Source organism: Lynx rufus, unplaced genomic scaffold (assembly GCF_022079265.1).
Source record: "Lynx rufus isolate CCGP_SWC_20201006 ecotype Redwood Valley unplaced genomic scaffold, mLynRuf1.p SCAF_5, whole genome shotgun sequence".
In the NCBI taxonomy this organism is placed as follows: domain Eukaryota; kingdom Metazoa; phylum Chordata; class Mammalia; order Carnivora; family Felidae; genus Lynx; species Lynx rufus.
In genome coordinates, this window is record NW_025814867.1 from 44,067,427 (window position 1) to 44,095,318 (window position 27,892).

Here is a 27,892-nt window from a genome sequence, read left to right on the forward strand (position 1 = left end):
ATGTGCACGGGGGGCTGCGCCAAGTGCCTGGGGGGCACCCTCATCCCCCTCGCCTTGTTTGGCTTCCTGGCTAACATCCTGTTATTCTTCCCTGGAGGAAAAGTGATAGACAATAACGACCACCTTTCTGAAGAGGTCTGGTTTTTCGGAGGAATATTAGGAAGCGGGGTCTTGGTGAGTAGGGAAGCCTTAAAATCCCCCCAGAGAGTTCTGTCGAATCCTTTTAAAATTGGGTACTTTTGGGGCGCCTGGGTGGCGCAGTCGGTTAAGCGTCCGACTTCAGCCAGGTCACGATCTCGCGGTCTGTGAGTTCGAGCCCCGCGTCAGGCTCTGGGCTGATGGCTCGGAGCCTGGAGCCTGTTTCCGATTCTGTGTCTCCCTCTCTCTCTGCCCCTCACCCGTTCATGCTCTGTTTCTCTCTGTCCCAAAAATAAATAAAAAAAAAAGTTGAAAAAATAAAATTGGGTACTTTTGAACAAGAAGATATTTCATTGCTAACAAAAGCCCAAGCGTTGCATGATGAAAAGTCAGTGTCTTAATGATTTCCCTTCTCCATTAGGACCTGACGAGAGCGTGTCCACTAAATTTAATAAGTAATGAATTCCCAAGATTGGGCTGGCAGTTCTCATGGGTCAATCGAATTCCACGAACCAGACTGAGGGCTGCCAAATTTCTGTATTTAAAAAAAAGTTTTTTTCAATGTTTATTTAGTTTTGAGAGACAGAAACAGAGCACGAGTGGGGGAGGGGCAGAGAGAGAGGGAGACACAGAATCCGAAGCAGGCTCCAGACTCTGAGCTGTCAGCACAGAGCCAGGCTCAGGGCTCAAACTCACGAACCGCGAGATCATGACCTGAGCTGCCCAGGCGCCCCCTGATTTCTATATGCTAACAAGATAGTGCTGGGGGTTGTAGACACACACTTTCTGGCAAACTGATTGACTGAAAACCACCAAAAGAAGCAGGTGTTGGTGGATTCCTCTTCCGCTCATTCACTAATGATACATTTACCCCTTGTTTCCAGGAGAGGATGGGAACCTCCAATTTAGAGAGAGAGAGAGAGACTAGACTCACTTTTCTTTTTTTTTTTTTTTTTTTTAAATTTTTTTTTTCAACGTTTATTTATTTTTGGGACAGAGAGAGACAGAGCATGAACGGGGGAGGGACAGAGAGAGAGGGAGACACAGAATCGGAAACAGGCTCCAGGCTCTGAGCCATCAGCCCAGAGCCTGACGCGGGGCTCGAACTCACGGACCGCGAGATCGTGACCTGGCTGAAGTCGGACGCTTAACCGACTGCGCCACCCAGGCGCCCCTAGACTCACTTTTCAAAACGATTGCAGACAAGTTTCTTATCGCTATCCTAACCTACCACGTAAATGGAAACTCAGGATGTCAGGTCCTGAAGTCTTGCCTCACTGAAGCTGCAATTAGGCCTCATGGAAACTAGACACTCAGTAATACTCAGTTAATACTCCATCTACTGCACCAGCCATGCTCTGTAAGTTCTCGCCATACCCTTTTAGCCCCTGAGTCCCGCATCACGGACATAGCTCCGCTCACAGCCAGGCAGGCACAGGCTCCCATTTCTCATGTCAGACCCAGTCTGAGGTGCTTCTCTTGCTGACAGATGATTTTCCCCGCGCTGGTGTTCCTGGGCCTGAAGAACAATGACTGCTGTGGATGCTGCGGCAACGAGAGCTGTGGGAAGCGCTTCGCGGTAAGTTAACCCAGAAGGCAGCTGCCAGAATGAGTCCAGGGTGCACTGTCTTCTTGTGCTTGGCATGGTGGGGATGGGGATGCATCACCAGCCCCAGGCAGGACTCTGGAGGCAGCTGGCACATACCTAAATATGGATTTCTTGCTGGTGCAAAATAACAATAATAATGCAATTTTAAACACTAAAAAGCCCCGATACTTATAGGATATGAGTATCATTTTAGATTTTGTAAAGAGGCAGGGATGTCACAGCTAGATAACTGGAGTGGGGCCATATAAAGAATGCAGGTGCCTGGGTGGCTCAGTCAGTTAGGTATCTGACTCTTGGTTTCGGCTCAGGTCATGATCTCACAGTTCATGGGATCAAGCCCTGAGACAGGCTCCATGCTGACAACGTGGAGAGTGCTTGGGATTCTTTCTCTCCCTCTCTCTGAACCCCCCCCCCAGAATAAATGAATAGACTTATATAAAAAAAAAAAAAAGAATGGCAGGCATGGAAGGCAGGAATGGGGGCTGTAAGTCTCCCCTCTGCCACTGAGAGGCCTGAGACCGTGGGCGAGTCTTTTCCCTTCTCTGGCCTGCATTGTCTCATCTGTAAAGGGAGTTAGGGCAGCATAAGGGCTGATAACAGCCCCTCCCCAACAGCCCTCTAAATTCCCCATCTACACAGCTGCCAGTTTCACTGCCTCAGTGCCCAGTACTTCCCCACTTCCACCCAGACGTTGTTGACTCAGGACTTCTGTTTCCTTTCTTGTTTTGTGCAGTCAAGCATCTTTCAGTAGGTGAGCTAGAGAGATTAGGCATCACCACTCCAGCCTGGGAAATGGGGTTGGGTCCCATCCCTGCACCTGGACGAGTCACTGTGCTGCCCTCTGCCTCCCTTTGCTCATCTGTACAATGAGGATGTTGAACCAGATCAGAGTTTCCCAAGTATGGGACAGGCTCTGCTGGCAGTCAGGTGGGCTGTATCTTTCAATAGCATAGAAAGTTATTCCCTTGTCAATTCTCCTTCAGTCCTGTTGATTTTATCAAGAGAATATTCAACTTTGATTGGAAAGAGGTCTTTGCCATCCCAAACCCTCATAACCCCCCTTTTTAACAAAGGGAGAACAAACGGGCGCCTGGGTGGCTCAGTCAGTTAAGCGTCTGATTCTTGACTTCGGCTCAGGTCATGATCTCACAGTTTGTGATATCTAGCCCCACATCAGGCTCTGCGCTGACAGTGCAGAGCCTGCTTGAGATTCTCTCTCTCTGCCCCTCCCCCACTCTCTCTCATGCACACTTCCTCTTTCTCTCAAGATAAACAAATAAACTTTAAAAAACAAAAAACAAAGGGGGAATAAGTTTCAGGCTCCAGGAACACAAGCAACAAGAACTAAAAGTTCGAAACTACTGCACTGTCTTTGCTAATGATTCTAGCTCTTCACTCCTAGTGGTGATATAAATGAATGCAACAGAGAGTTGTCTTAAAGAAAAATATCAAGAGCACGGGTACACTGATATGGCAAAAACAAAGAAGGTCAAACTGGAATTACTGGCTGGCTGATGAGTCAGGACGGTTCCTGCCCTCGTTGCCCCCCTGAAGTTCAACTGTCCTTCTAACAGGCTCATGAACCCCAAATGATGAATTACTCAAGCTTAACTTAACTTCTTAAAGGAAAAGGTATAGCTATCTGTTCCCAAATAGAATCTTTTCTAACATTTCTTCCCCATTATATTTGCTCTTTTATTTAATCAAAAAATATTCACTGAGCACATATGAAGGGCTGAGGCTGGTATACTGTGCATACAGTTACGGTTTTCTGCATGCAAAGATCATTCAAAGAGAATGTTCTTACCTTCTAAACACCATCGTGAGTCCCAAGTAAGCACGGATCATTTTTTTGGGCATTGATTATTATAACATTTAAAATCATCATTTACAAAGAGATGTAAACATTAACCATGATTTATTTGATATAGTTGTATAACACGTGTTTTACACATGTATATCTTTATATAATTAATTATAAGGGAAATGAAGAATTATGTAACTCATTTGCCCTTTGAATGTAATCCTGTTATACCTTGTGGATTTTTGGAGAATAAGCTGAAGATGAGAATTTGAAAAAGAACTGGCAATTAAGAAACTGGATGAAAATTAAAAAAGAGTCATTGCTTAGAAACCTAACAGCTCATTCTCTGGTATTGAGTAGAAGGCTGAAGATTACCCAGTATCAAAACAAGGGTTTTGTTTGTTTACTTTTTGTTTTTAGGTTTATATACATCCACAGTGAAAAGTGAAATAATACTCAAAGTATTGTGCGAAACTTGTTTTTCAAATAGACTTAAACGAAGTCCAAAAGAAAGGGAGAAAAGTCATATTTTTACAAGCACAGTTGCATTAATAAAACCTGAAACATTTGGTCTGCCCAATTCAGGCTGTCTGTCTGAGCTCCCCAACCGACTCCCCCACCCACGAAGGATCTGCCCTTGGTGTGGGTTGAGGATGACTCCTCCAAATGACTGGCCGATAGTCCACAAGGGCAGCGCCCAGCAAAGGACCAGCTCTGCCAGACTGTCAGCCAAGACAACCAGCCACGGCCACCCTGGACCAGGGATGCAGGGACAGCCACCCTCTAGGTGGCCAGCAAAATTTCTTTCCTTTTCTTTTTTTTTTTTTTTTTTGTTTTGGTTCTTAATCAGTTGCTAGCTTTTGAAAATAGAGATATTACAGAAGTATTTAGATATCCTACTTCTTTTTCAAAAAATAAAAAGATGAATGAACCTGATACTTGTGGGCCTGCATTTTGACACAATGATGGCCTACAGTGGGCGTGGCGGAGTGTTTCCTATAGGGTCCTCCAAGGGTTCTTGAGTTCATGCCTCTGTTTCAGAGCTCTGTTTCCTTCATGTTCTCAGGCTCTGGAGCACCAAGCAATAATCATTTTTAAAGAAAGGAATCTAAAACATTTTGTCAGACAAAAAGGAAAAGGCTGCAGCATACTTTGATTAGCACTATAATGCTGAAGATTCAAATTATTTTTCCAAAGGCTCATAGCACTCCCCTCCAGATGTTTAAGGGACACTAGGCTTCTGCAGAACACTGTTTAAGAAATCCAGCTAGGTATAGGGGCGCCTGGGTGGCTCAGTCGGTTAAGCATCTGACTTCGGCTCAGGTCATGATCTCACGGTCCGTGGGTTCAAGCCCCGCGTCAGGCTCTGTGCTGACAGCTCAGAGCCTGGAGCCTGTTTCAGATTCTGTGTCTCCCTCTTTCTCTGACCCTCCCCTGTTCATGCTCTCTCTGTCTCAAAAATAAATAAATGTTAAAAAAAAAAAAAAAAAGAAATCCAGCTAGGTACAAAGTCCTATGAGATGGAAACAAATTAGGCCAAGGGCTATGGGGCTAAATCCCGTCGCTGTTTCCACAGTCTTGCTCTCATTTGTTTCCTGGCCTCTCTGTCCTCTCTTCCTTGCTAAAGTCTTTCTGGAATACTTTTCAGAAGTCACTGCATCATTCTCTTCCCCTTCCCTGGCTGTAAAACCAGGATAATCAATAGATAGTAGAAGCAGGATATGGTGGTTGTACAGATAAAGCAAGACAATGAGCTGGAAAAAATCTTGAGATCACCTAACCAATATTTCATGGTGAAACTAGAAAATGGAGGCCAGCTCTCCTCTGAGGCCGAGCAAACTTGAAGCCCAGACTTGGGGGCTGCACTCTTTTAAATAAATTAAGCTGTGGCTTAATTCAATCGGTTAAGCCTCTGACTTTGGCTCGGGTCATGATCTCATAGTTCGTGAGTTCAAGCTCCTTTTTGGGCTCTGTGCTGACAGCTCAGAGCCTGGAGCCTACTTCGGATTCTGTGTCTCCCTCTCTCTCTACCCCCCCCCCACTTGCACTCTGTATCTTTGTCTTTCACGAATAAATATTAAAAAAAATTTTTTTTTAATAAATTAAGTTGAGAAAAGTGAGTCCTAGGGCAAAAACTATGAGAGGAAGGTGGCTTCTGAGGTGGGCTCTGAAAACCCAGATGGGGGATTTATTTTTGGGTCTCCACCCCCTTCCTCCCCTACAAGAGGTTCTCAGTGGCCTCCCAGCACTTTATCTGTGACTGGTCAGGGTCTCCGGCACACTAATCCTTAAAAAAAAAAAAAAAAAAAAAAAGATCTCTCAGAGTCCCTAGGATCTCTTTTAATTTTATCCACTCATTCATGTTAAGTCTGTGCTTTAATAACAGCCTTTTGGGGATGATAAGTCTGTGCTTTAATAACAGCCTTTTGGGGATGCCTGGGTGGCTCAGTCGGTTAAGCCGACTTCGGCTCAGGTCATGATCTCACAGTTTGTGAGTTTGAGCCCCACGTCAGTCTCTGTGCTGACAGCTCAGAGCCTGGAGCCTGTTTCAGATTCTGTGTCTCCCTCTCTCTCTGACCCTCCCCTGTTCATGCTGTCTCTCCGTGTCTCAAAAATAAAATAAACATAAAAAAAAAAAAAAAAAACAACAGCCTTTTGAAGACTTTGGCCTTGACTCAAAGGAGTATCTAATAATGGGACTGAAGGGTAGATTGATAAAGGAGATATTAGGGGCAGGCCAACATTTCAGCATCCTGAACGCGTATCAGGTAGATAAAGCCCCACTCCACCCACAGGCAAGGCCAGATGGTTGACTGACGGGTCTCCAGGGAGGATCTTGATCACTTCTGAAATCAGTCGATTCAATGTGGAGTCAGCACTTCTGCAGTGCCTGGCTCACCAGTGCCCCCTAGGGACACCTCCTGTGTGAGCACTTCTGAAAGGAACATTTGCTGAGGCCAAAAGCACTGACTCTTTTACCTCTGCATTCTTTGGTGTGACAGCCAGTGTGAGGGGAATTTAAGAAAGACAGTTCTTTTGGGGCGCCTGGGTGGCTCAGTCCGTTGAGCGGCCAACTTCGGCTCAGGTCATGATTTCACAGCTCATGGGATCGAACCCCGCGTCGGGCTCTGTGCTGACAGGTCAGAGCCTGGAGCCTGCTTCTGATTCTGTGTCTCCCTCTCTCTCTGCCCCTTCCCCACTCACGCTCTCTCTCTCTCTCTCTCTCTCAAAAATAAATAAACATTTAAAAAATTGTAAAAAAAAAGACAGTTCTTTTGAAATAATAGATTATCTTGAAAGAAGAAATAAAATATGAAGAATATCTTGAAAGAAGAAATAAAAAACTAAATGTTTTTTATGCTTCAAAATCCTCTGCTGTGAAAGGGATAATGCACACATGTCCCTTCGTAAGGACACTACAAGGATGGGGGAAGATGTTGCAAGCATCCGTGTGCCCAGGAGGGGAGAGGAGCAGCAGGTGGCTGGGTAGTGAGGACACAAATGGTGGTTGAATGAGTGAAGCAAATGAATGCTCAGGAGGGATTTCAGGTGATTCCTACACTTTATCAGGCTCAATTCTCACACTAACTCTTTGAGTTAGGCATTAAACCCCCCGTTTTGTAACTAAGGAAACAGAGGTGCGTTCAAGTTAAGTTTCTGCTCACCACACTCCACCCCGCCAGCCCCCCCCCCCCACTTCCCAAGTGTGGCGAAGCAGAAAACACAGAACGGTAACATCCTAAAGGGGAAAAAATGCATCAGGTCATCTCTATATATCTCAGAATAATTGTTAAGGAGGAACCTTCACGCCCATCAGAGATGTTTCCGCAACACGTTGCTACTACTCAAGTCTCTAAACGCTATGTCCCCAAGCCACCCATTTTCCTCTTCCCTTCCCAGGCCCCAGTGGTTCCTCCATCGGGTTCAGCCAACCTAGGTACACAACTGGCCAAGAACACACCATGGGCAGCGGCAGAGCTGGGGTCCAATCCCATGTCCTCTGCCTCCAGAGCCTGCCGGAGAGGAAGGTTTTAAAGCTGACAGGTGGTGAATTCGAGGGCATTTCACTATAGGGCATGTTTATCTTCTTTTTCAAGGGAAGTGTTTACAGCATATACTTAAACACATTTCTTTAACAATGTGAACAGAACGTGCGTTCTGAGAGTTGGCCTGTTATTTTTCTGCCGAGCGTGATGCTCTCGGTATTTGTGGAAAGTAAAGTGTGTCAGGATATGATAATAAAAACATTACAATATAATAATGACATTTATCAAGTGCTTATTAATGTCATAGGAAATAATCCAAAACTCAGAAGTAGGCAAAAGAGGGGCGCCTGGGTGGCTCAGTCGATTGACCATCCAACTTCGGCTCAGGTCATGATCTCACGGTTCTTGAATTCGAGGCCCGTGTCAGGCTATGTGCTGACAGCTCAGAGCCTGGAGCCTGCTTCGGATTCTGTGTCTCCCTCTCTCTCTGTGCCCCTCCCACACTTATGCTCCCACGTGCTCTCTCGCTCTCCCCCCCCCCCCGTCAAAAAATAAATAAACTTTAAAAAAAGAAAAGTAGGACAAGAAAGATTTCTAGGTATCCTATCAGTGAAGTACTGGGCATTATCTAATAGCCTACCCCACTTGGAGGTTATCTGATCCTGTGGAGATGTGTACTTTTGATTTCCTATTTACTATCAATTAGCCTATCTTTCATAATGATCTCCCTGAGCAGGTACTTATTTTTGAGCCTTATCTTATGGAAGAGGAAATGGAGGTCTTAGAAAGACTAACTTCCCAAGGTCATAAAGGAGAGAACCAAGACTCAGACCCAAATCAATATGTCTGTAACCCACGCCCTTGACCACTGCACAGTGGTGCCTCTCTTTACTATTTATTCATTTTGACTAGGGAAAGCATTGCCATAGTACAAAACCTACAAAGGGAGCCTCACATTCCTGACTCAAAAGTCTGGCAACTCCTCTCTCTAGAGGTTACCTCTGTTCCCAATTTTGTGTCTCCTTACATAGATTTTTCCAGGCCTTTTGCCTATTTTTTTTAAATGTTTATTTATTTATTTTGAGTGAAAGAGAGAGACCACACGTGCGTGAGCAGGTGGGGGCAAGAGAGGGAGAGAGAGAATCCCAGGCAGGCTCCACACTTAGCACAGAGCCAAACACAGGGCTGGGCTAGATCTTGTGACCATGAGATCATGACCTGAACTCAGATCAAAGACCAAGAGTCCAACCAACATTTAACCAACTGAGCCACCCAAGTACCCCCACCGTGCCTGTTTACTTTAACAACCATTTAGAATGTCTACCCTCGTGTATTCAACTTGAGCTCAATAACTTTTCTTTTAATATGAAAAATTTTTTACCATGAAACCCATGATATAGTTATCTTTAACATAACTAAAAGTTAGTGGTTTTAAGACTGATAATATGTCTGAGTAGTGAGTTTGATAATTTTTTAAAGACTTCTGAATGCGAAATTATTTAAAGCAAAGGGACATAAAGTATACCCTGCTTTGGGGCACCTGGGTGGCTAAGTCAGTTAAGCATCCGACTCCTGATTTCAGCTCAGGTCATGATCTCACAGTTCGTGAGTTCAAGCCTCGAATTGGACTCCGTGTTGATGGTGCAGGAGCCTGCTTGGAATTCTCTCTCTCCCTCTCTGCTCCTCCCCCACTCATGCTCGCTCTCTGTCTCTCCCTCTCCCTCAAAATAAACAGACTTTAAAATTTTTTTAATTTTTTTTAAAGTTAAAAAAAAAAGTATACCTTGCTTCATATGGTTCATCCATTTTGGAAAAGTGATGAAAAATCAATTTGGGTCGTTTCTTTATTTTAACGGGAAGTGTTTCAAATTTGGATACAAAATCAGACCATGCCACCAGTAGATTTCTGAGGTTGTAACCTGATGCTGCATTTTCTTCAGATAGTTTTATCAAGAAGTAAAATATTATTGATTCAGTTGGGAGTCACTGTGCTCCTCTCTTCTATCATATTTCCCTCCTCCCTAAGAGTACCCATAATCATAAATTCAGTGCACACTATATCCATACGTCTTTTAAACTTTTGCTACCAAAGATCAATTTTTCAAATATTCTAGACTATACTGTCCAATATAGGACAGCCATTGTTCACATGGGGTTATTGAGCAGCGGAATGTGGCTGATCTAAATTAAGGTGTAGCATACGTATAAAATACACACCAGATTCCACAGAATTACTACAAAAACTGTAAAGTATCTCATTAGTAATTTTCATATTGATTATATGTTGAAATAATAGTTTTTGAATATGTTGAGTTAAAGAGAACATATTATTAACATTATTCTCACTGGTGGTTTTTTTGTTTGTCTTGGTTTGTTTTTGTTTTTAGTTTTTAAATGGTAGTTACTGGAAAGTGTTAAATTACATACGTGGCTCTCATTACAATTCACTGGACAGTACTGGTATAGAGGTGCTTACGATGGAGACTGCTTGCAAAGAGAAATACCATCTAACTGATATTTTTTACTAACCTGGTTTTTCATTTACTCAGACTTGCCTAACATGAAGAACGTGTGCATTTGTACTCACTTTCTGCATCTTTAAATATTTGCCTGCTAAAATGTTCCAGGAGTGCTAATCTAAAATCCTTTACTCAGCTCACACAGCAGGAATAGCGAGTCAGACTTCTCCTCTCACTACTCATCAGCAGATGTTGAAACCCTGGGTTGTTTTAGTTCAACCCTGGATTAAATGAGATAAGGCATCTAAGGTTCTCACTGAATGGAGCTATTTTTATTAGCTAAAAGGCGAGATGATTGCATTAAATGGTTTTGGGGAACTTTTGTACAAAAATTAATTATAAGCATATTTAACCATTGATTTAGTGGAAATCCTGGCTTTTGAAGACTTTTAACCAGTTTTAAGATACCTTTAAGAGACCTTTTCTTCACAGAATCTGCTTTTCATTGAGACAACCCAATCCATCACAAAGAACTGCACTGTCAACAAATGTTTTCAGACCATTCAGAGTCTCACTCTGAAATGAAAAAAGGTAACATGAGAAGAAACTGCCCTGAGCATAAGTTTTTAATTGCTGTACTAGAATGTTCTGGCCATTCCTAGAGTTACATCAGCTGTGTCTAACTGACCAGCAATTTTGTTGGAACATGGAGGTGGCCCAGAGACAGAGAACTAGGCAGATAAACTGTCACTAAGAATTGAAGCAGCATTTTCCAAAAGGTGTTCTTGTAAGAACTCACGGAAAAAAAGTTATAGGTTCCAATGAGACCAGGAAACTCTGCAAATCACCATATACACCCAAATATAAGGCTAAACTGAATATCAAACCATCTTTTATTTTTCCATAAAGAAGTTTTTTAAAAAGCTCTTTGAGGGGCGCCTGGGTGGCTCAGTTGGTTGAGTATCTGACTTCAGCTCAGATCATGATCACACAGTTCGTGGGTTCAAGCCCTGCTGACAGCTCAGAGCCTGGAGCCTGCTTCAGATTCTGTGTCCCCCTCTCTCTCTGTTCCTCTCCCGCTCAGGCGCTCGCTTGCTCCCTCTCTCTCTAAGTAAATAAACATTAAAAAAAAATTTTAAGCTCTTTGACTGACATTAATATACAAACTTTGAATGATGGGCACATACTTTAATCACATTCTATAAAATTTTAATACATTGATTTTGAAATAAGTCTTTCCCCCACTCATTTATTTTTAAATGTATTATTGCTTTTTTGACACCAGGTCTTTGCTACTACTAAAGATACCTTTTGAGCCAACAAGAGTTTCCCACAGCACATCTTCCCTTCCATTTAAGTTCGGATACAACATTTTTGTAGCCATGTATGATGCTGTCATGGGAAATTTCACTCAGTCACAAATAGCAATTCACGTCAGACAAAGACAGTATTTGAACACCTCTCTTTCAGGTGTATGTTAACCATCCCCACAACTGTCAACACTACGTATGCTCATTTAGAATGCCCTTTAAAAGGTTTGTTAACCGTAACATTCAGAACTAGAAATTGTGAGGCCAACTTTCCTAGAATAATTAATACATCAGTGTTCAGAAAAAAAAATTTTTTTTCTCTCCCCCAGAAAAAAATTTTTATACAATTCTCTCAGCTAACATTACTTGGGTTGTTTCTGACCAATGTCTTCCCCCATGCGGTACTTGGTTGTTCAAAATAAAGTATTTGAGAAAGTGCCCTATTGTCTGATAGACAAAATAAGGACTCAACTCTGAGGCAATTTCCTCACTTATCAGTGATAACTTGGGAGCTAATAATTTTGCTTATATTCCAGCATACATAGTATATCCCCTTCTTGGAGGTTCACTGACTTCAGCGTATCACAAAGATTTTTAGAAGTAAAACAGGAGTGAAGCCTATTTAACTTCATATAATCCAGAAATCTCCAAAATTGTTCACCTAGATATCCTTTGGAAAAGAGATGGCCTGTTCTAACTTGATAAATTGAACAAAATTTTCATTTACTTCTTACCTAGATTATGTTCAGTAATGTTACTAATGGTGAGAATGGATTTTGGCTACCCTAGACACAAAACTCAAAGGGAAAATTTCAAATAATGAGTAACATGAAACCATAGTCTTTGAAAACATCCAACAAGTAGTTATTTGGTGCCTTTGAAAAGGTGGGAAGAAGAAAAACCAAATACATGATGGCCAGGGTAAAGCAATGTCCTACCTATCTTCAAATAACTCGTCCATGACGGCAAGGAGCTTATGTTCCGGTTGGGGAAGACGGACATAAAAAGCTATGCATAAATGTCTTGTGGGCACTGTGCCATGACAGAAGTTTATATAGTCCAGGGTACTGGGGTAAGAGATGAAAGAGAGGATGGTTAGTTTGACTTAGGAAGTCAGATAAGACTTTATAAGGCACATGGGGCAGAGGTCAGTCTTGGAAAGTTGCACCAAAAATACGTTCACATATGATATGAAAACAAATACCAGCTAAAGTGGAACTCCATTATTACATAGATTCCAATTGTTCAGGCACTATCAGGTCCTCTCCACCCCCAAACCCATCCCTGCCCCGCCCCCTGCCCAAATATATTCTGCGATAAGATTGTTAGTAATACACGGAAGGGAGAAGGGGAGCCCCTGACATTTAACTTAAGTTGTCATGTCTACCTTTCACAACAGACCTTGTAGGCAGGCCTTATCATGCCCATTTCATGCCAACTAGGCACCCCAGACCAGAAGACTTTTAAGACCACTTCCAATTCTAAGATTCTTTGATTCTGTAATAGACAGCCTTTCATATTAGTCCTGAGAAAGAGAGAGATCAGGAGGAGATTCTATTCTTAACAAGGTTAAAAACCATGGTTCAAAGGTATCAACCATAACTAGCACTTCAATCATCAATGAATAGGTAAAGAAAGATATGGGAATGGGGGAGAAGAAGGGGAAAAAAGATACCAAAATTCATTCTAGGAGACACCACAGGTCCCACCTACTGTGAAGACTGGCTCTTACCCCATAACTTCCCTGGAGACACTATGCTCAACGACAGACTGGTTGGTTAGGTGTGCTGGGGGTAACCTCTGGAACACCTTAAGAACCCACCTGTCTCTCTCCTTCTCTTTCAGATGTTCACCTCCACAATATTTGCTGTGATTGGATTCTTGGGTGCTGGATACTCATTTGTCATCTCAGCCATCTCCATCAACAGGGGTCCTAAATGTCTCATGGACAATAGAACGTGGGGCTACCCCTTCCACGATGGGTAAGGTGCACCCTGTGATGTCCACGTGTCCCCACAAGGCAGGTAAATGGCCCAAGGGAGACCCTGCATAGGTCCTGTCACCTTCATTTGACTAGTGTCAGGCATGTTGCTCCTCTGAAGCAGAGCTGGAGAGGGGGTAGAGTGAAGTTGCCCAAGATCTCACTCTAATTGCTCTTTTTTTTTTTAATGTTTATTTATTTTTGAGAGAAAGAGAGAGACAGAGAGGGACAGAGTGTGAGAAGGGAAGAGGCAAAGAGAGAGACACAGAATCAGAAGCAGGCTCTAGGCTCTGAGCTGTTAGCACAGAGCCCGATGCGGGGCTCGAACCCACGAACCATGAGATCATGACCTGAGCCAAAGTTGGACGCTTAACCAGTTGAGCCACCCAGGGGCCCTTTTAATTGCTCTTTTGACAGACACCAGGAGAAATAACCAAGAGGGGGTGCTTCAGCTGGCCTGAGAGAAGGAGATTTGCAGTGTCATTACTGACACCCGACATTTATGAGCAGCGACATGAGGCAACTAATAATATTAATTATCAGAAAGTGGTGGCTTCCATTGAAAATCTTATAATAGAAAACGAGAATGATTACTCACTAACAGGGCTCAAAGGCTCCCTAGATCTTCTATGAGTAGACTATCTTTTAAGGTGCAAATTTATTGAAAATGACATTGAGAATATTGTAGATTCTTCACGAGACTTAATATTAATAGAACTGGTTAAAACAACACTGCATGTTGTCATGGAACTCTGTAGCTGATAAAGAACTCCCCCCCCCCAACAAATTTATAATTTAATCCCCACAACAACCGCAAGCAGTAGTTATACCCTGCCAAGGCAGGCTTAATAATTTTGGCTTGCTCAAAGTCGCACAGCTGGTTAAGGGCAGAGGCAGCGCTCAAACTCCTACCTTCCAACTTTTGAGTTCTAGTATCTTTAAAAAAAAAAAAAATTCTTTAAAGTTTGTTTATTTTTGAGGGAGACAGAACGTGATCTGGAGAGGGGCAAACACAGAATCTAAAGCTGGTTCCAGGCTCCACAGAGCCCAATGTGGGCTCGAACTCACGAATCGTGAGATCATGACCTGAGCTGAAGTCAGACACTTAACCGGCTAAGCCACCCAGGCGCCCTTGAGTTCTAGTGTCTTTAGACTACACACCCTTCTGCCCATAGACTATACCGTGCACCACAGTAGACACGGGCATGTGTCTGTTCAAACTTAAATTCATCCAAACGAAATAAAGGTAAAATTCCTCAATCACACTATCAGTATTTCAAGTATCAGCAGCTGTTCAAACTTAAATTCATTCAAACGAAATAAAGTTAAAATTCCTCAATCACACTATCAGTATTTCAAGTATCAGCAGCCACATGTGTCTAGTTGCAACTGCATTGACCCTTACCGATAAAGGACATTACCACTGTCACAGACAGTCTGTGAGACAGTGCTGCACCAGCCTCTGACCTCCAGGAGGGCTTGGACCATTTCTGCTTTGTTCATTACCACCTGGCACAGTGACTGACACATCTAGGTGGTCAGGAAATGTGGTTGTGAGGTGCCCCTACACTGGACGATGGGACCGTGCCTAAAGAAATCTGTAGGACAACAATTATTAACTCTACATGTTCATTTACAACGAGAGTCTAAAGAACTTCAAAAGCAGGCTTTAGATGAGGAGACAGAGGGTACTGGTTCTGTTATGATACAGCTCACAAGAGTTTCATGTAAAGTATCATCCCTACTTCTAAAGTTAAAGAGGAGGGGGCGCCTGGGTAGCTCAGTCGGTTAAGCGTCCGACTTCGGCTCAGGTCGTGATCTCGCGGTCCGTGGGTTCGAGCCCCGCGTCGGGCTCTGTGCTGACAGCTCAGAGCCTGGAGCCTGCTTCAGATTCTGTGTCTCGCTCTCTCTCTGACCCTCTCCCATTCATGCTCTGTCTCTCTCTGTCTCAAAAATAAATAAACATTAAAAAAAAATTTAAAAAAATAAAGTTAAACAGGAGTACAGGCCTCTAGTATCCCCATCACATGCAGGGATTCCCAAAGGCAATGGTTGTACTGTGCCCCCTTACCTTGCAGAGGACTGCTGGGGCCCCGCTGCCGTGGGGTTAGCCTACATGAGCATAGAAATCAGACACCAGATCCATTTCCTGAGGTTCTTCCCCTGAGAGTTTATGAAACTACAGATTATGTCTCCTTCTAAGGACCCTTCTCCTATTATTTCCATCAACAACAGAAGCACAGTATTAAACATGCTTTTGTATTTACTGTTATTTGAATGATACTACCCTTGATGAACTCAAAATCAATTAGAATGAACCTATGTCCAAAACAAAGGACGGAGAAAGGAAACACAACACTTGCCCAGTAACGCCTGAAGGCAATACAATAGCGTTAGACCCTAACACCCTCCCTGGCACACCCGCTCCCTGCTTGGGATGGAATGGGATCCATGCCCGAGGTCAGGAGAGTGACAGCTGGTCTGTGGGCCACTACAGGAAATGCCAGCGTGGGGGAAGGACAGGAAACAACTTTTCAAAGTCCTCTGTCCTTCTGGTGAAGCAAGTTTTCATGCGCATCATAGCCCTTTACTGCACATTACTCCGTGATAGATGCTTTCACACATGGCATCGGGTCTTCTCACAACAACTAACCCATTCATTGACTTGTATCAGATCAGAGAGGTTTAATAGTACAAACAGAACAGAATAAACTTTGCAGGCAAGCAGGCACATTTCAGAATTCTCCACCCTCCTCTGTTCATGGTAAGGCTTTGATAATTCTTTGACAGGAGAGAGGTTTGAGTGCCACCATGTCTGCATAGTGGCTTCAAACTATCATGGGATCAAATATCGCTGTGTAGGGGTTTATTACAAAACCATGTAGCCTACGCTTTCCAGGTGACCGATAGGCTATTTAAGAGTGATTTTGACTATTTCTGGTTTGGTTTTGTTTTTTTCTCCTCACGCCCTGACTTCGGAATTTAATCCCACAGAAGGTGCAAGTCCTCTCTCTGTACAAGGCGTGAAATATGCCAAGATTGGCACAGGATAAGGCTCTCAGGAGGGGGGATCTAGGTGGAATGTGTCACATGGCATCCTCTCTGCCACCTGGCAGGCTCCTGTCAGCATTCCATTGTCTCCTACATCCTGTGTCCTATCTTCTCAGGCAAGAACTCACATTCCTTTATGACCTTATCTCCCACAGCAGCTCCAACCCTTCCCTCGGACTGCAGGGGCTCAGCTTGAATTTTTATAACAGTAATCGAACCTCGGTTGCTTGGTGTTTTTCCGTTAACAAAGTGCTTTCACCCACATGTTTCATTTGATCCTGACAGAAAACTTGTGGGATTATTAACTCTCCTTCAGAGGGAAGATAGCTGAGGCCCAGAGAGGACAAGTGACTTGCCCAAAGAAATGGTCTTTCGTATTCTTTCTTTCTTTCTTTCTTTGCTTTTCTTTCTTTCTTTCTTTCTTTCTTTCTTTCTTTCTTTCTTTCTTTCTCTTTCTTTCCTTTTTCTTTCTTTTCTTTCTTTTCCTTCCTTCCTTCCTTCCTTCCTTCCTTCCTTCCTTCCTTCCTTCCTTCTGTTTATTTATTTTGAGAGAGAGAAAACCAGCAGGGGAGGGGCAGAGAGAGAGGGGGACAGAGGATCCAAAGTGGGCTCTGTGCTGACAGCCGAGAACCCACTGCGGGGCTCAAACTCATGAACTGAGAGATCATGACCTGGGCCAAAGATGGACACTCAACTGACTGAGCCACCCAGGCACCCCATAAATGCTGTTTCCTAATGACTGAAGCTCAGATCCAATTTTTCTGAGTCTAAGTCACAATGGCTTTTCTAGAACATAAGTGATATTGATTTGCACTCTCTACTTTTTGTGTCGATTATAGATTCCGTGTAGCATAGCTCAGGGTCTCTGCTTCCGTGGACTCTTCTTATCCACGGGATCCCAGAGCATAAACACTGACGTGGTTGTTATAGCTACAAATCTAACACATGCACAGTTACTAGTGAGGCACAAGTATTAATCACTTGTATGAGCCTGAAGATAAGGACCTAGGACAGTTGTCACTCTTTCCTTATTACCAAATGGCAGTGGCAGCCACTACCACTGCTTTTCTTTTCTTTTCTTTTCTTTTTCTTTTATTTTTTCTTTTCTTTTCTTTTTTCTTTCTCCCTTCCTTTCTCTCTTTCTTTCTTTCTTTCTCATTCCTTTTTTATTTCTTTCCCTTCTTTCCCCCCTCCCCCCGCCTCTCTCTTTCTCTTTCTTTTCCCTTTCTTCCTCCTACTAGTCCTCCTCCTCCTTCTCCTTCTCACTGTTTAGGGGCTAAATGTTTTTGCACACATTATCTCACTTAATCTTCTTAATAAAACTGAGAATTCTTATCCCTGCAGTAGAAAAATGAAATTCAGAAAGATTAATTTGCCCAGGGCTCCACAGCTAGTAATTAGCAGAAGGAGCATTTGAAAAAGCAAACACACACTTGGCCAGTACCCTACTTTGTGCTGAAGCCTGTCCCAAATGTGAAGCAGACAAGGATGGATGTGGCCCCTGCCCCAGCGAGCGCAGGGCTAGTTAGAGCGACAACACGGGTCACACCCTCACAATGCAGAAAGGGACGAAATGGAGGAGTGCAAGGGAAACTTCTCTGAGGAGGTGACATGGGCTGGTTTGGGGATATGAGCAAAGGTGTGCCTTCCAGATAGGGAGGAGAAGCACATTTCAGGCAGAGAGAAGAGGAGGACTTGAGACAACCATGAAAAGGCCCAACATGCTCAGAGAATGTCTGTTCACTGCAAGCCTGAAGCTCGGGGTGAATGTGGGGGAGAGGAAAAGAAGGGGACACCACCTGGGGACGTGGTTGACAGGTAGGCCAGAACTTTGGGACCTCAGGGACCAGCAGAGGACTTCAAGCAGGACATGCCACCGCCACCTGGGATTTCTAGGACGATTGTGATGTCAGTGATGTAGAGGATGAAGACATGCTCAGTAAGAAGAGACAAAAGTCGGAGATTGGAGTAATAATCCTGATAAGGTTATCACCAGCGAGGCAGTGGAACTGGGCTCCAAAGGACACAGATTTCAGAGATCTGAGATGGAATCATCAGGATTAGGTGTGAGGAAATAGGGGGCAGGTTATTGAGTTGGACTCCAAGATTTCCAGCTTGGGGCACAAAATTCAGGGCTCCTCGATGCCATAGGACATAGCCTGGGTTGGGTTTGTTTGTTTGTTTGTTTTTCCCTCAGAAATGTTTGTTGGCAATCTTGTTAAAAGAGCAAAGACAGTTAACTTTCTCTGTCATGAGAACCATACTAAAGAGGCCTCCTAGAAGGAAAAAGAAACCTAGGACATTTTGAGATACACCCTCTTGCCTTCCTTTGAAGTAGGACCTCCTCCCATCCAAGGTCTTCCTTTCTAAGACAATTGGCTACCTCTACCTTGACCCTGAGCTGCCGAAAGGGAAGCAGCTGGCACAAGGCATGGGGACAGCCACAGAAGGGAGAACCAGAGGAAAGGCCAAGGACGATAGCAGTGGGGGAGGGACAAGGGACATGGCCAAGCACAGCACTCCCTCCTCTGGCTGTAACCCTGCCTGCTCCCTGGGGAGGGTGAGGTGTGGCGAGCTCTTTCACACCAAAACACAGAAGTGAGTACAATAAATGTTCTGCCTGGACTTTCAGTTTAGACCATCTGCATTTGTACTTCAGAGATTGCTCATCAGCAAGGAACCCCGTAAGCTACTCTTGAACACATTCCCTAGAGCTGAAAGCCACACTGACCGGGGGGATGTGGGCTTACCCCCCGGGGTTTCCAGCTTTCAGGAAGCACGAAACACTCATGGATGTCAAGCAGCTTCGCTCTTCGCCTGACTGGACTTAGGGACCAGTCACACCCCTGCCACATACCAGTGGGGTCATCGTGGGCAGTGCATTGACCTCTCAGCTCTTCCTCTGTCAGATGGGGTAACAGCATGCTCTACGTCACAGATTCAGGCAAGAATGAAAGAACGCGATGCACAGAAAGCCTTTGGCACAATTACTGCCACATGCTGTTTGCTAAACATTCAGCCTTATTATTCATTTTTGTGAATATAACTCATTACCGTGAACAGATTACGCATTAGAGCTTTCTGAAACGTTATGCTTTCATAATGATTTTGTGATTTAATTCCTATCTTTTCATCCAGTCACATGAAGGCTCAAAGAGACTATTCCCTTTATCATGGTACAGGTAAACCTTAATTGACAAGCTATTATAAATATGTTGTATAAATCAAATGTAATAAATAAGTCATATTTCAAATATACCGAAGGGATATAATCACTCAACATAGGGAGTTCGTGTAATGATTAAAAACATTAGCTGCGGAGTCAGACAGACCGAAGACCAAATCCAGGCACTTGCGTTCACTCGCCTCAACCTCTTAATCTGTGTATATGTTCGTTCGTTCCGTGTTTTGTGGAGGCTATACTCTATGCAAGGCCTCGTTCAAGTAAAAGAACACCTCCTTGTGGGATTCGGAAAGATGATGTAAAGCACGTGGGCAGGACCAGTACGTGACAGTTGCCGTTATTTATCGATCACTCCCTGTGCTGGAACTGGGGACCGTGTTAGGAGACACGGTCTCTGTCCACATGGGCATACAGCCCTGAAAAGAAGAACAGGAAAATGGACAGACGGTGATAGCACAGGGTCCTAGGTGCTCTTCCAGAGGAAACACAGAAAGCTGGGAGGCACAGAAGGGCTACCCACATCAGCTGAGGGCAGGAGGAGGATCGGGGAGTTTGTCCCAGGGGATGTGACCCCAGAACAAGCCAGGCAGAGTGGGCCAGGCAAAGCATTCGGGAGCCCCTCTTCTTTCCGTCAGCTGCCTCTGTTGCTTTCAAGAGGTGAAACCCATGGCTTTCTATACGGATGTGGCGGGATTACTACAGCTCAGATGGAAATACCCTTCACAATAATGGGATGCTTTAAAACTCCAGTCAAGTGGATTTAAACTGCCTCAGCTCTCCTTGCTTCACAGAATGTGGAAACGTGATTTTCTCCACAAAAAATTAGGGCCCACTGTCTCGTGGGGTTGGGGAGTTGGCCACAACAATCATTGCCAACATCTCGGGGAGCCTCAGGCCCTGAGAATCTGGGAGGAGAGAAGAAGGGTCTGGAATGTGTATTTATGGTGGTTTGTGGGGGATGAGGTGGGTGGAACTGAGACGATTTCTTTCTCCAGGTGCCCAAACTCCACCCTTACTTCCAAGGCTCCCCCGTGAGCATTTCACCAATTTAGCCACCAGGAGGTGCTGTCATCCCATCTCTGCACAAACTCTTGCAGAGGGAAAAAAACTCAGGATCGCCAATTGCTTCATCTTAGAATCCTTTCTTTATAAAATGTGCCTGGAAAATATTGTGTCTTCACGACTTTCTATAGTCAAGTTTGAAAACTGTAAAGATATACAGGACTACATCGAAAAATGCGGAACAGAAAGTTGAGTGTTTACAAGTAATTACAATAAAAGGAAGTTTTCCACAATGGTACATAACATACAGTACATGATCTTTGTGAATCTTCACAATTGTGAGGTTGTTCTCAGCCCATTTTATAGATGAAGAACTGATGCTATGAGGGTGGGGGGAAGTAACTTGTATGAGGAATACACAGAGAGTAAGATGAATGCTTGGATTCAAACCCAGGTTCAACTCAATCCAAAATACCAATCTCTTGCCTTTAGACCACACTGCTCAGGTTAAGTAAAATAATAAAAATACTAGCATTTACTGAGCACTTACTATATGTTAGGCACTGTCCTAAGCACGTCACTAGTGTTAGTTCAGGTAATTGTCACAACCCTACAATTTAATGATATTATTCCCACTTTACAGATAAGTACACAAGTCACACAGTTAATGAGCAGCTATGGAAAAGTGAATCAATGCTCCAAACAATGCAGTGTTTTACTTTTAAATCAAGAGCAAAATGCTCCTTCTTTCCTTTATTCCTTGTGCTCTATTAAACTCCAGGGTATCTGCCATCATTCCAAAGATTTTTGAAAATCTTAATATGGAATGTATTTAAAATGAGCACTGATGCACTGGGGAATTTGTCAGAAACAGAAGTAGATGTTAATTTAGTAGCCAGAAGGAGTTTCCCATGGAGTCCTTGAAAGGATAGAGGATACATAAAGGCAGAGGTAGAGACCAATTTGTGGCTCTAAGAATGTGAGAAAAAATTACAGTAATCCACAGCATTTATCCACTTCTACTCTTGTTTTTGTCTGAAAGACAATAGGTTTCCCATTTCTCCTTCAAGACACAATGCCCTTTATATTGTAGTAAACTCCTAATATATATATATTTTTATAAAATATTGCAGTTTCTCCTGTTTCAAAATTTTATAAACTATGTATTAAGGCAGCAGATTATTTCTTCCTTTTAATTAATTAAATCTTTTTGCATGCGGAATCCCTACATGTTAACAAAAATACAGTTGAGCAAAATTCGCAATTTGGCTAGAATTAGGCCTTCAAACATTAAGCTCTTCCCTTTAAGTGTCCCTTTGACATGACTGTACTTTACAAGGCCACTAGACTTGACAGATAATTTTGTCAAAAGCCCAAATGGTCCCTAACAACAACTGGCAGGATAATGGCCATGAACATTTGTAAGAGTCTACTCCCAGGGTATCTTCATTTTCCAGGCCCCTCATAGATACTGGATTTACCCATCCTTTTGGTCCCCTCACAAAAATCACTCTGTCACTTAGTACCTATGCAACCTAGGGGTAAGCCACTTAACCTCTCTGTGCCTCAATGTCCTTATTTGTGAAATGGAAGGTTCCTCATTAGGTTTCTATGAGAAGGGTCTCATAAGGCTTCTATGTGGAAAAAAATGAGTTGATATGTGTACAACATTTAGAGCAGAGTCTGGCACATAGTATATATTTAATAAAAATGTTAGATGTTGTTTTTAAAATTATTATTATGGGATAGGTTTCCTTTTTTTTTATTTTTTCTCTTTTTAAATTTAATAGAGATAGAGTGTGTGTGTGAATGGGGGAGAGGGGCAGAGGGAGAGAGAGAATCATAAGCAGGCTCCATGCTCAGCTCAGAGCCCAAGTGGGGCTTGATCCAATGACCCTGGGATCATGACCTGAGCCAAATCAAGAATCAGATGCTCAACCAACTGAGCCACCCAGGTGCTCCATTATGGGACATTTCTCTTATGGAGCTTATGTTTGGGATGGAAAGTATTGCAAAAGAAAAATCATTATGGTGTCTTTGTAGCCCAGCGTATTGCATGTGTTTTACAAATGTCTCCTTTCTCCTCCATATTTTGGACAGGGATTACCTCAATGATGAGGCGTTATGGAGCAAGTGCCGGCAGCCTGCCGATGTGGTTCCCTGGCATCTGACCCTCTTCTCCATCCTGCTGGTCATAGGCGGAGTCCAGATGCTTCTCTGTGCCATCCAGGTGGTCAACGGCCTCCTGGGGACCCTGTGCGGAGACTGCCAGTGTTGCAGCTGTTGTGGGGTGAGTTGAGGTCCTGGTCCTTTCTCTTTGGCATGCTCAGGAGGCCAGGGTAGGCCACCAGCACTAATGGGGAGAGGGTGGAGACAGCAGTAGCTGCAGAAAACCAGGATGGAAAGGCCAGGCAGCCCTCTCTACCAGCTCAGGGGAATGGTAACACTGTGTGGCTGACCCAGGCTGACGTGGACCAAAATTCTCAGTCTCAGACCCAGTTGACCACAATCCTGGAGGCAGAGGACTCTAAATACATGTAGAAGTTTACAATAATGTTTATTATTATTTATACGAAGACCCCCAGGAATTGGGCATTTGTCATACACATGCATTGTCAATAACATGTCATGGTCTGGCCCAAAACGTTCTCACTATTCCCTAAATAGATCTAGACAGTGGATGGAAGTTGCCAAGAAATACATGGAACACATGTCAGGGCATTTTCTTTTCCCCGGAAAAGAACAGAACATACCAATGCAAAACCTAACACTGGATGAGATTTCTGATATAGAAGAGAGAAGTGGTTCTCACGCAGGGCGGGAAAAAAAGGAAATCACTGAGGATTTAGTCTCCAAGTATGATTATAAATTATCAACAATATAAAAAGTAAAAATAAACGTATGGCCTGCAAGACTGTGATTATTTCAACTAGTGACCAAACCAGATCAGGCAATTGTTCAGACACACACAGACTTATTTAAAAACACAAACTGACATATGAGGAAAAATTAAACAGAACTTGAGAGTCCCATAATTGAGGAACTATGTAAATAAATATATACTGTGACCTATCTATTTAATACAATATTATGTCCAAATTTTATTTTATTCTTTTTTTTTAATTTATTTATTTCAAGAGAGAGACAGAACATGCATGTGGGGGAGGGGCAAAGAGAGAAGGAGAGGGAGAATCCCAAGCCAGCTCCACACTGTCAGCACAGAGCCCCATGCGGGGCTCAAACTCACAGACTGTGAGATCACGACCTGAACCGAAAACAAGAGTCAGACGCTTAACTGACTAAGCCAGCCAGGCGCCCCAGTTATGCCCAAATTTTAAATGTTTCCAATAATTTTCTTTAAATTTCTAACAAGCATTATATGTACACAGGTCAAAAATTAAGTCTGTGTGTCAGAAACATACAGCAGTATTCAGTTGGAAAGCCTGCCCTGTCTTCTACCTACCCGGTTCCTCTCGGTCTCTACCTGATTTCTTCTATATCGTCTCAGAGTTTCTTCGTTATTGTTTTTATTCACCCTCCCTGAAAAAGATTCTTAAAACTGTAATAATACTGAAAATGCTTATGAGATAGTGTTATTTAAAAAGAGCAAGATACAGAGGCACCTGGCTGATTCGGAAGGGCATGTGACTCTTGATCTTAAAGAATTGTGGGTTCAAGCCCCACACTGGGTATAGAGATTACTTAAAACTAAAATCTTTAAAAAAAATAAAAATAAAAAAAGCTAGATAAAAAAAGTATACAAATAAACAACCATGTAAATAAGAAAAAAACACTATGAATTGAAAAGAAACCTAGAGGAAATCCAACCCAAATATTAAATGATGGGTAAGAAGGAAATGACTTATTTCCTTCCTTCTAGCTTATATTATTCAAAAAAAAGGTTTCACAATCATAAATTTTAAAATATACAAAATATAAATAAAAAGGTCCCCCAAATTAACTGTAAAATGCTTGTATTACAAATAAATTTCACTGAGTATTGGGTCTTTTGTTCTGTAAATTTTCAGTTCTATCGTGTTGTATTTAAATTTTTTGGTCTTTAAACACAAATGAGAAGAAAAGAAAACTACCAGTGAGTAATCCATCAAAATGATTTTTATGATAGAAGTGAAGACTATTGAGCATCTAAATCTTATGGGTCATCCAAAATGAATTCCTGCTTGCTAAATCATCTCATTTCAAACACTTTCATTATTTCCTTTTCTGACACAGAAGAGAATCATATATTTAATTAGGAAGCAAATTTTCATTGCAAGATTTATTAGAAATATAGCTGCCCTTTAAATAGAAAATAGTAGTTTATTAAATTTGAGGATTATCTATAAATTTAAAAAATATGTCCATAGGTGCCAGTACATTGACTTTTTTCAGTGAGTGTCATCTGTACAAACACTATATTTTAACAAGTTTAACAAGTAAATCACTTGATAGTCAAAAGACAGTAGATGGACTCCATAGCTGTCAGTGCATGTGAATCGGAGAATCAGAAGGTGAATATACACCTCCTGAATACCCCCTCCCTCCCTTCCTTCCTTCTTTCTCCCTCCCTCCCTCCCTTCCTCCCTTCCTTCCTTCTTTCTCTCTTCCTTCCTTCTTTCCTTCCTTCTTTCCTTCCTTCCTTCCTTCCTCCCTCCCTTCCTCTATTCCTTCTTCCTTCCTTCCTTCCTTCCTTCCTTCCTTCCTTCATCCCTCCCTCCCTTCCTCTATTCCTTCTTCCTTCCTTCCTTCCTTCTTTCTTTCTCCCTTCCTTACTTCCTTCCTTCTTTCTCTCTTCCTTCCTTCTTTCCTTCCTTCCTTCCTTCCTTCCTTCCTTCCTTCCTTCATCCCTCCCTCCCTTCCTCTATTCCTTCTTCCTTCCTTCCTTCCTTCTTTCTTTCTCCCTTCCTTCTTTTCTTCCTTCCTTCTTTCTCTCTTCCTTCCTTCTTTCCTTCCTTCCTTCCTTCCTTCCTTCCTTCCTTCCTTCCTCCCTTCCCTTCCTTCCTCCCTTCCCTTCCTTTCCCTTCCTTCTTCTCCAACTTTTTATTTGAAAAACTTCAACTGTACATAAAATTTAAAGGAACAGTAAAATGAACACCTGTATAATTTCACCTAGATCCACAAACTGTTCATATTTGCTTGCTCTCTCTTTCTGAACCACTGGAAAGCCATTTGCAGGCTTCAAGAACCTTCACTACCAGATATTTCAGTGCACACGAGAGCTGCATTTTTTAACGATCAGTCTGCTGAGGACTCCTTTCGTGCTGGCAGCTTGCCTCTCGTACAGCTGGTCAGCATCCCCCGCAGCGTCCCGCTGTGGGGGGACTTGGGCTCACGGCCTAGTTCCACAACCTCCTAGCTGAGTGACCCCAGCAAGCTTCCTAACTTCTCAAGTCTTAGTTACCCCAACTGCCTCTTGCCGAGCTTTTACGGAAAGCGTGCAGATCCATCCGTTCAAGCAGAAAGTATTTACTGAGAGATTTCTGAGCCTGGCACAGTCCTTAAATGAGGTAATAGATGGAAACGTGCCTTAAATACAAGCTATGAGATCGGGGTTGAGTGCCAGCTGTGCAGTCTTGGCAAAGTCAGCTGCACGCAACTGTTTCTTTGTCTGCAAAATGCGGGTTTTAAACCTATTTCCTAAGGTTGCTGAGTCTAACACAGGGTGATAAATATGCATCGACATCAACGGCCAGAAGGCTCAGGCCATTGTACTGATTGTTCTTTACTAAGGTATGAAAATTGGTGAGGCAGTGCAGCTTCAAGGAAAGGGGCACAGTCTCTGGGATCAACCTGCCTGGGTTCAAATCCAGGCTCCTCTACTTCTTTGTTGTGGCTTTGGATACTCACTGAAGCTCTCTGCACCTCTTATCAAAAAAATTTTTTAATAATAAACAATGCAGGGGAGCCTGAGTGGCTCAGTCAGTTGAGCGTCCAACTTTGGCTCAGGTCATGATCTCACGGTTCATGGGTTCGAGCCCCGCGTCGGGCTTTGTGCTGACAGCTTGGAGCCTGGAGCCTGCTTCGGATTCTGTGTCTCCCTCTCTCTCTGCTCCTCCCCCGCTCATGCTCGCTCTCTCTCTCTCTCTCTCTCTCTGTGTCTCAAAAATAAACAAACATTTTCAAAAATAATAATAAATGGTACAAAATAAATTGAAGCCTCACCTCTTATAACCTAAAAACAGGTAAGTGACAGATTAAAGCTCTGAAACAGAAAAGTATTGAAAATATTCAATAGGTAACTAATACCAGGTAGGAATAATCAGGACGAAGGGGGGGGTGGGGAGGGGAGGAGAGAAGAAAGCAAAAACAAAACAAAAAGAATGATGTCATAATTAACTTTTCTACCTTCTAGGGAGATGGACCAGTTTAAATCTCCTTGGTGAGCTGTTCTAACTCGACGGCAGTTGGGACGTTACACTAAACTCATTCTTCTTTCTGGGGTTGGCACCCCCCATCTGCTTCCCTGACAAAGTTTAGGGACAGCGGAAGTATCCTTTCCACTTTCCAAGACAGCTTAGCTCACGGCTTAGCTCAACTTAGATGTTTATGCTATTTTCAAATAAAAAATAGTTTGGCCACTTCAGTGAGGTTTCCAAATCTTTCAAATTAGCTTCCTTTTAGAATTGAAGAACAGGTTCAAAGCAAATTTTTCATGATTTTTCTTTCCTAGTGAAAGATATGTAAAGTCACATGTACTGCCACACTGCTTCTTTGTATATAGAGCTGTTTATATCTCTGGAAGTTTTACATAATTCATAGGAGAGGAGTCCATTAAAAATGAGAAACTAAGACCAGTTTTTGTTTTCAAGATTTATGAGGAAAACAGAATGACTGATGTATTCTACATAATTTTATTTAGTGTCTTTTTGGCTAACATATTTGAATCACCTGTGTCTAGTCTTTGATTTTTCTTATGTATATTAAATTAAATCATAATTCAGAGGTAATATAATAAAGATTGTGTGTGTTTGGGAAGGAGGGGGAAAGACTGAATGAATACTACACTTTCTTCATCTTTTCTGCAAATGGCTTCTTTTGATCCAACAAAAAACAATGTTTTAGAAAAGCTGACTTGGGTAATAATTTTGTCAGCGTATGACCAGGATGAAGGTAATAGGTATTATTAATTCTATGTGTTATATTACGAGATTAACTTTGGTTTTATGAATCAGGCATCATCAGTCAAATCCATTCTGTTGATTTGATCTCCACCACACCAGCTTGGGAATCCTGGGAAAGTTATTTCTTAAGTCTCAGTTTCCCCAGCTGCAAAAGCACTGCTGAAAGGCAACCAACCATCCAAGAAATTTGGAAGCTCCCCCAGGGTGAAACAAGGAGGCCTGTGGGATTGTCAACATGACTGATGTA

The 27,892-nt window shown here is 42.8% G+C and overlaps 1 protein-coding gene across 1 annotated transcript; it reads left to right on the top strand.

The window, feature by feature from the left end:
* Positions 1 to 26,894, top strand: TM4SF4 (transmembrane 4 L six family member 4). Its single transcript, XM_047099817.1, has 5 exons — positions 1 to 174; positions 1,628 to 1,717; positions 13,152 to 13,288; positions 22,625 to 22,814; positions 26,877 to 26,894. Exons 1-5 carry the CDS (start codon positions 1 to 3, stop codon positions 26,892 to 26,894), a joined length of 609 nt encoding a protein of 202 aa, XP_046955773.1.
* The last annotated feature ends 998 nt before the right edge of the window (positions 26,895 to 27,892 follow it).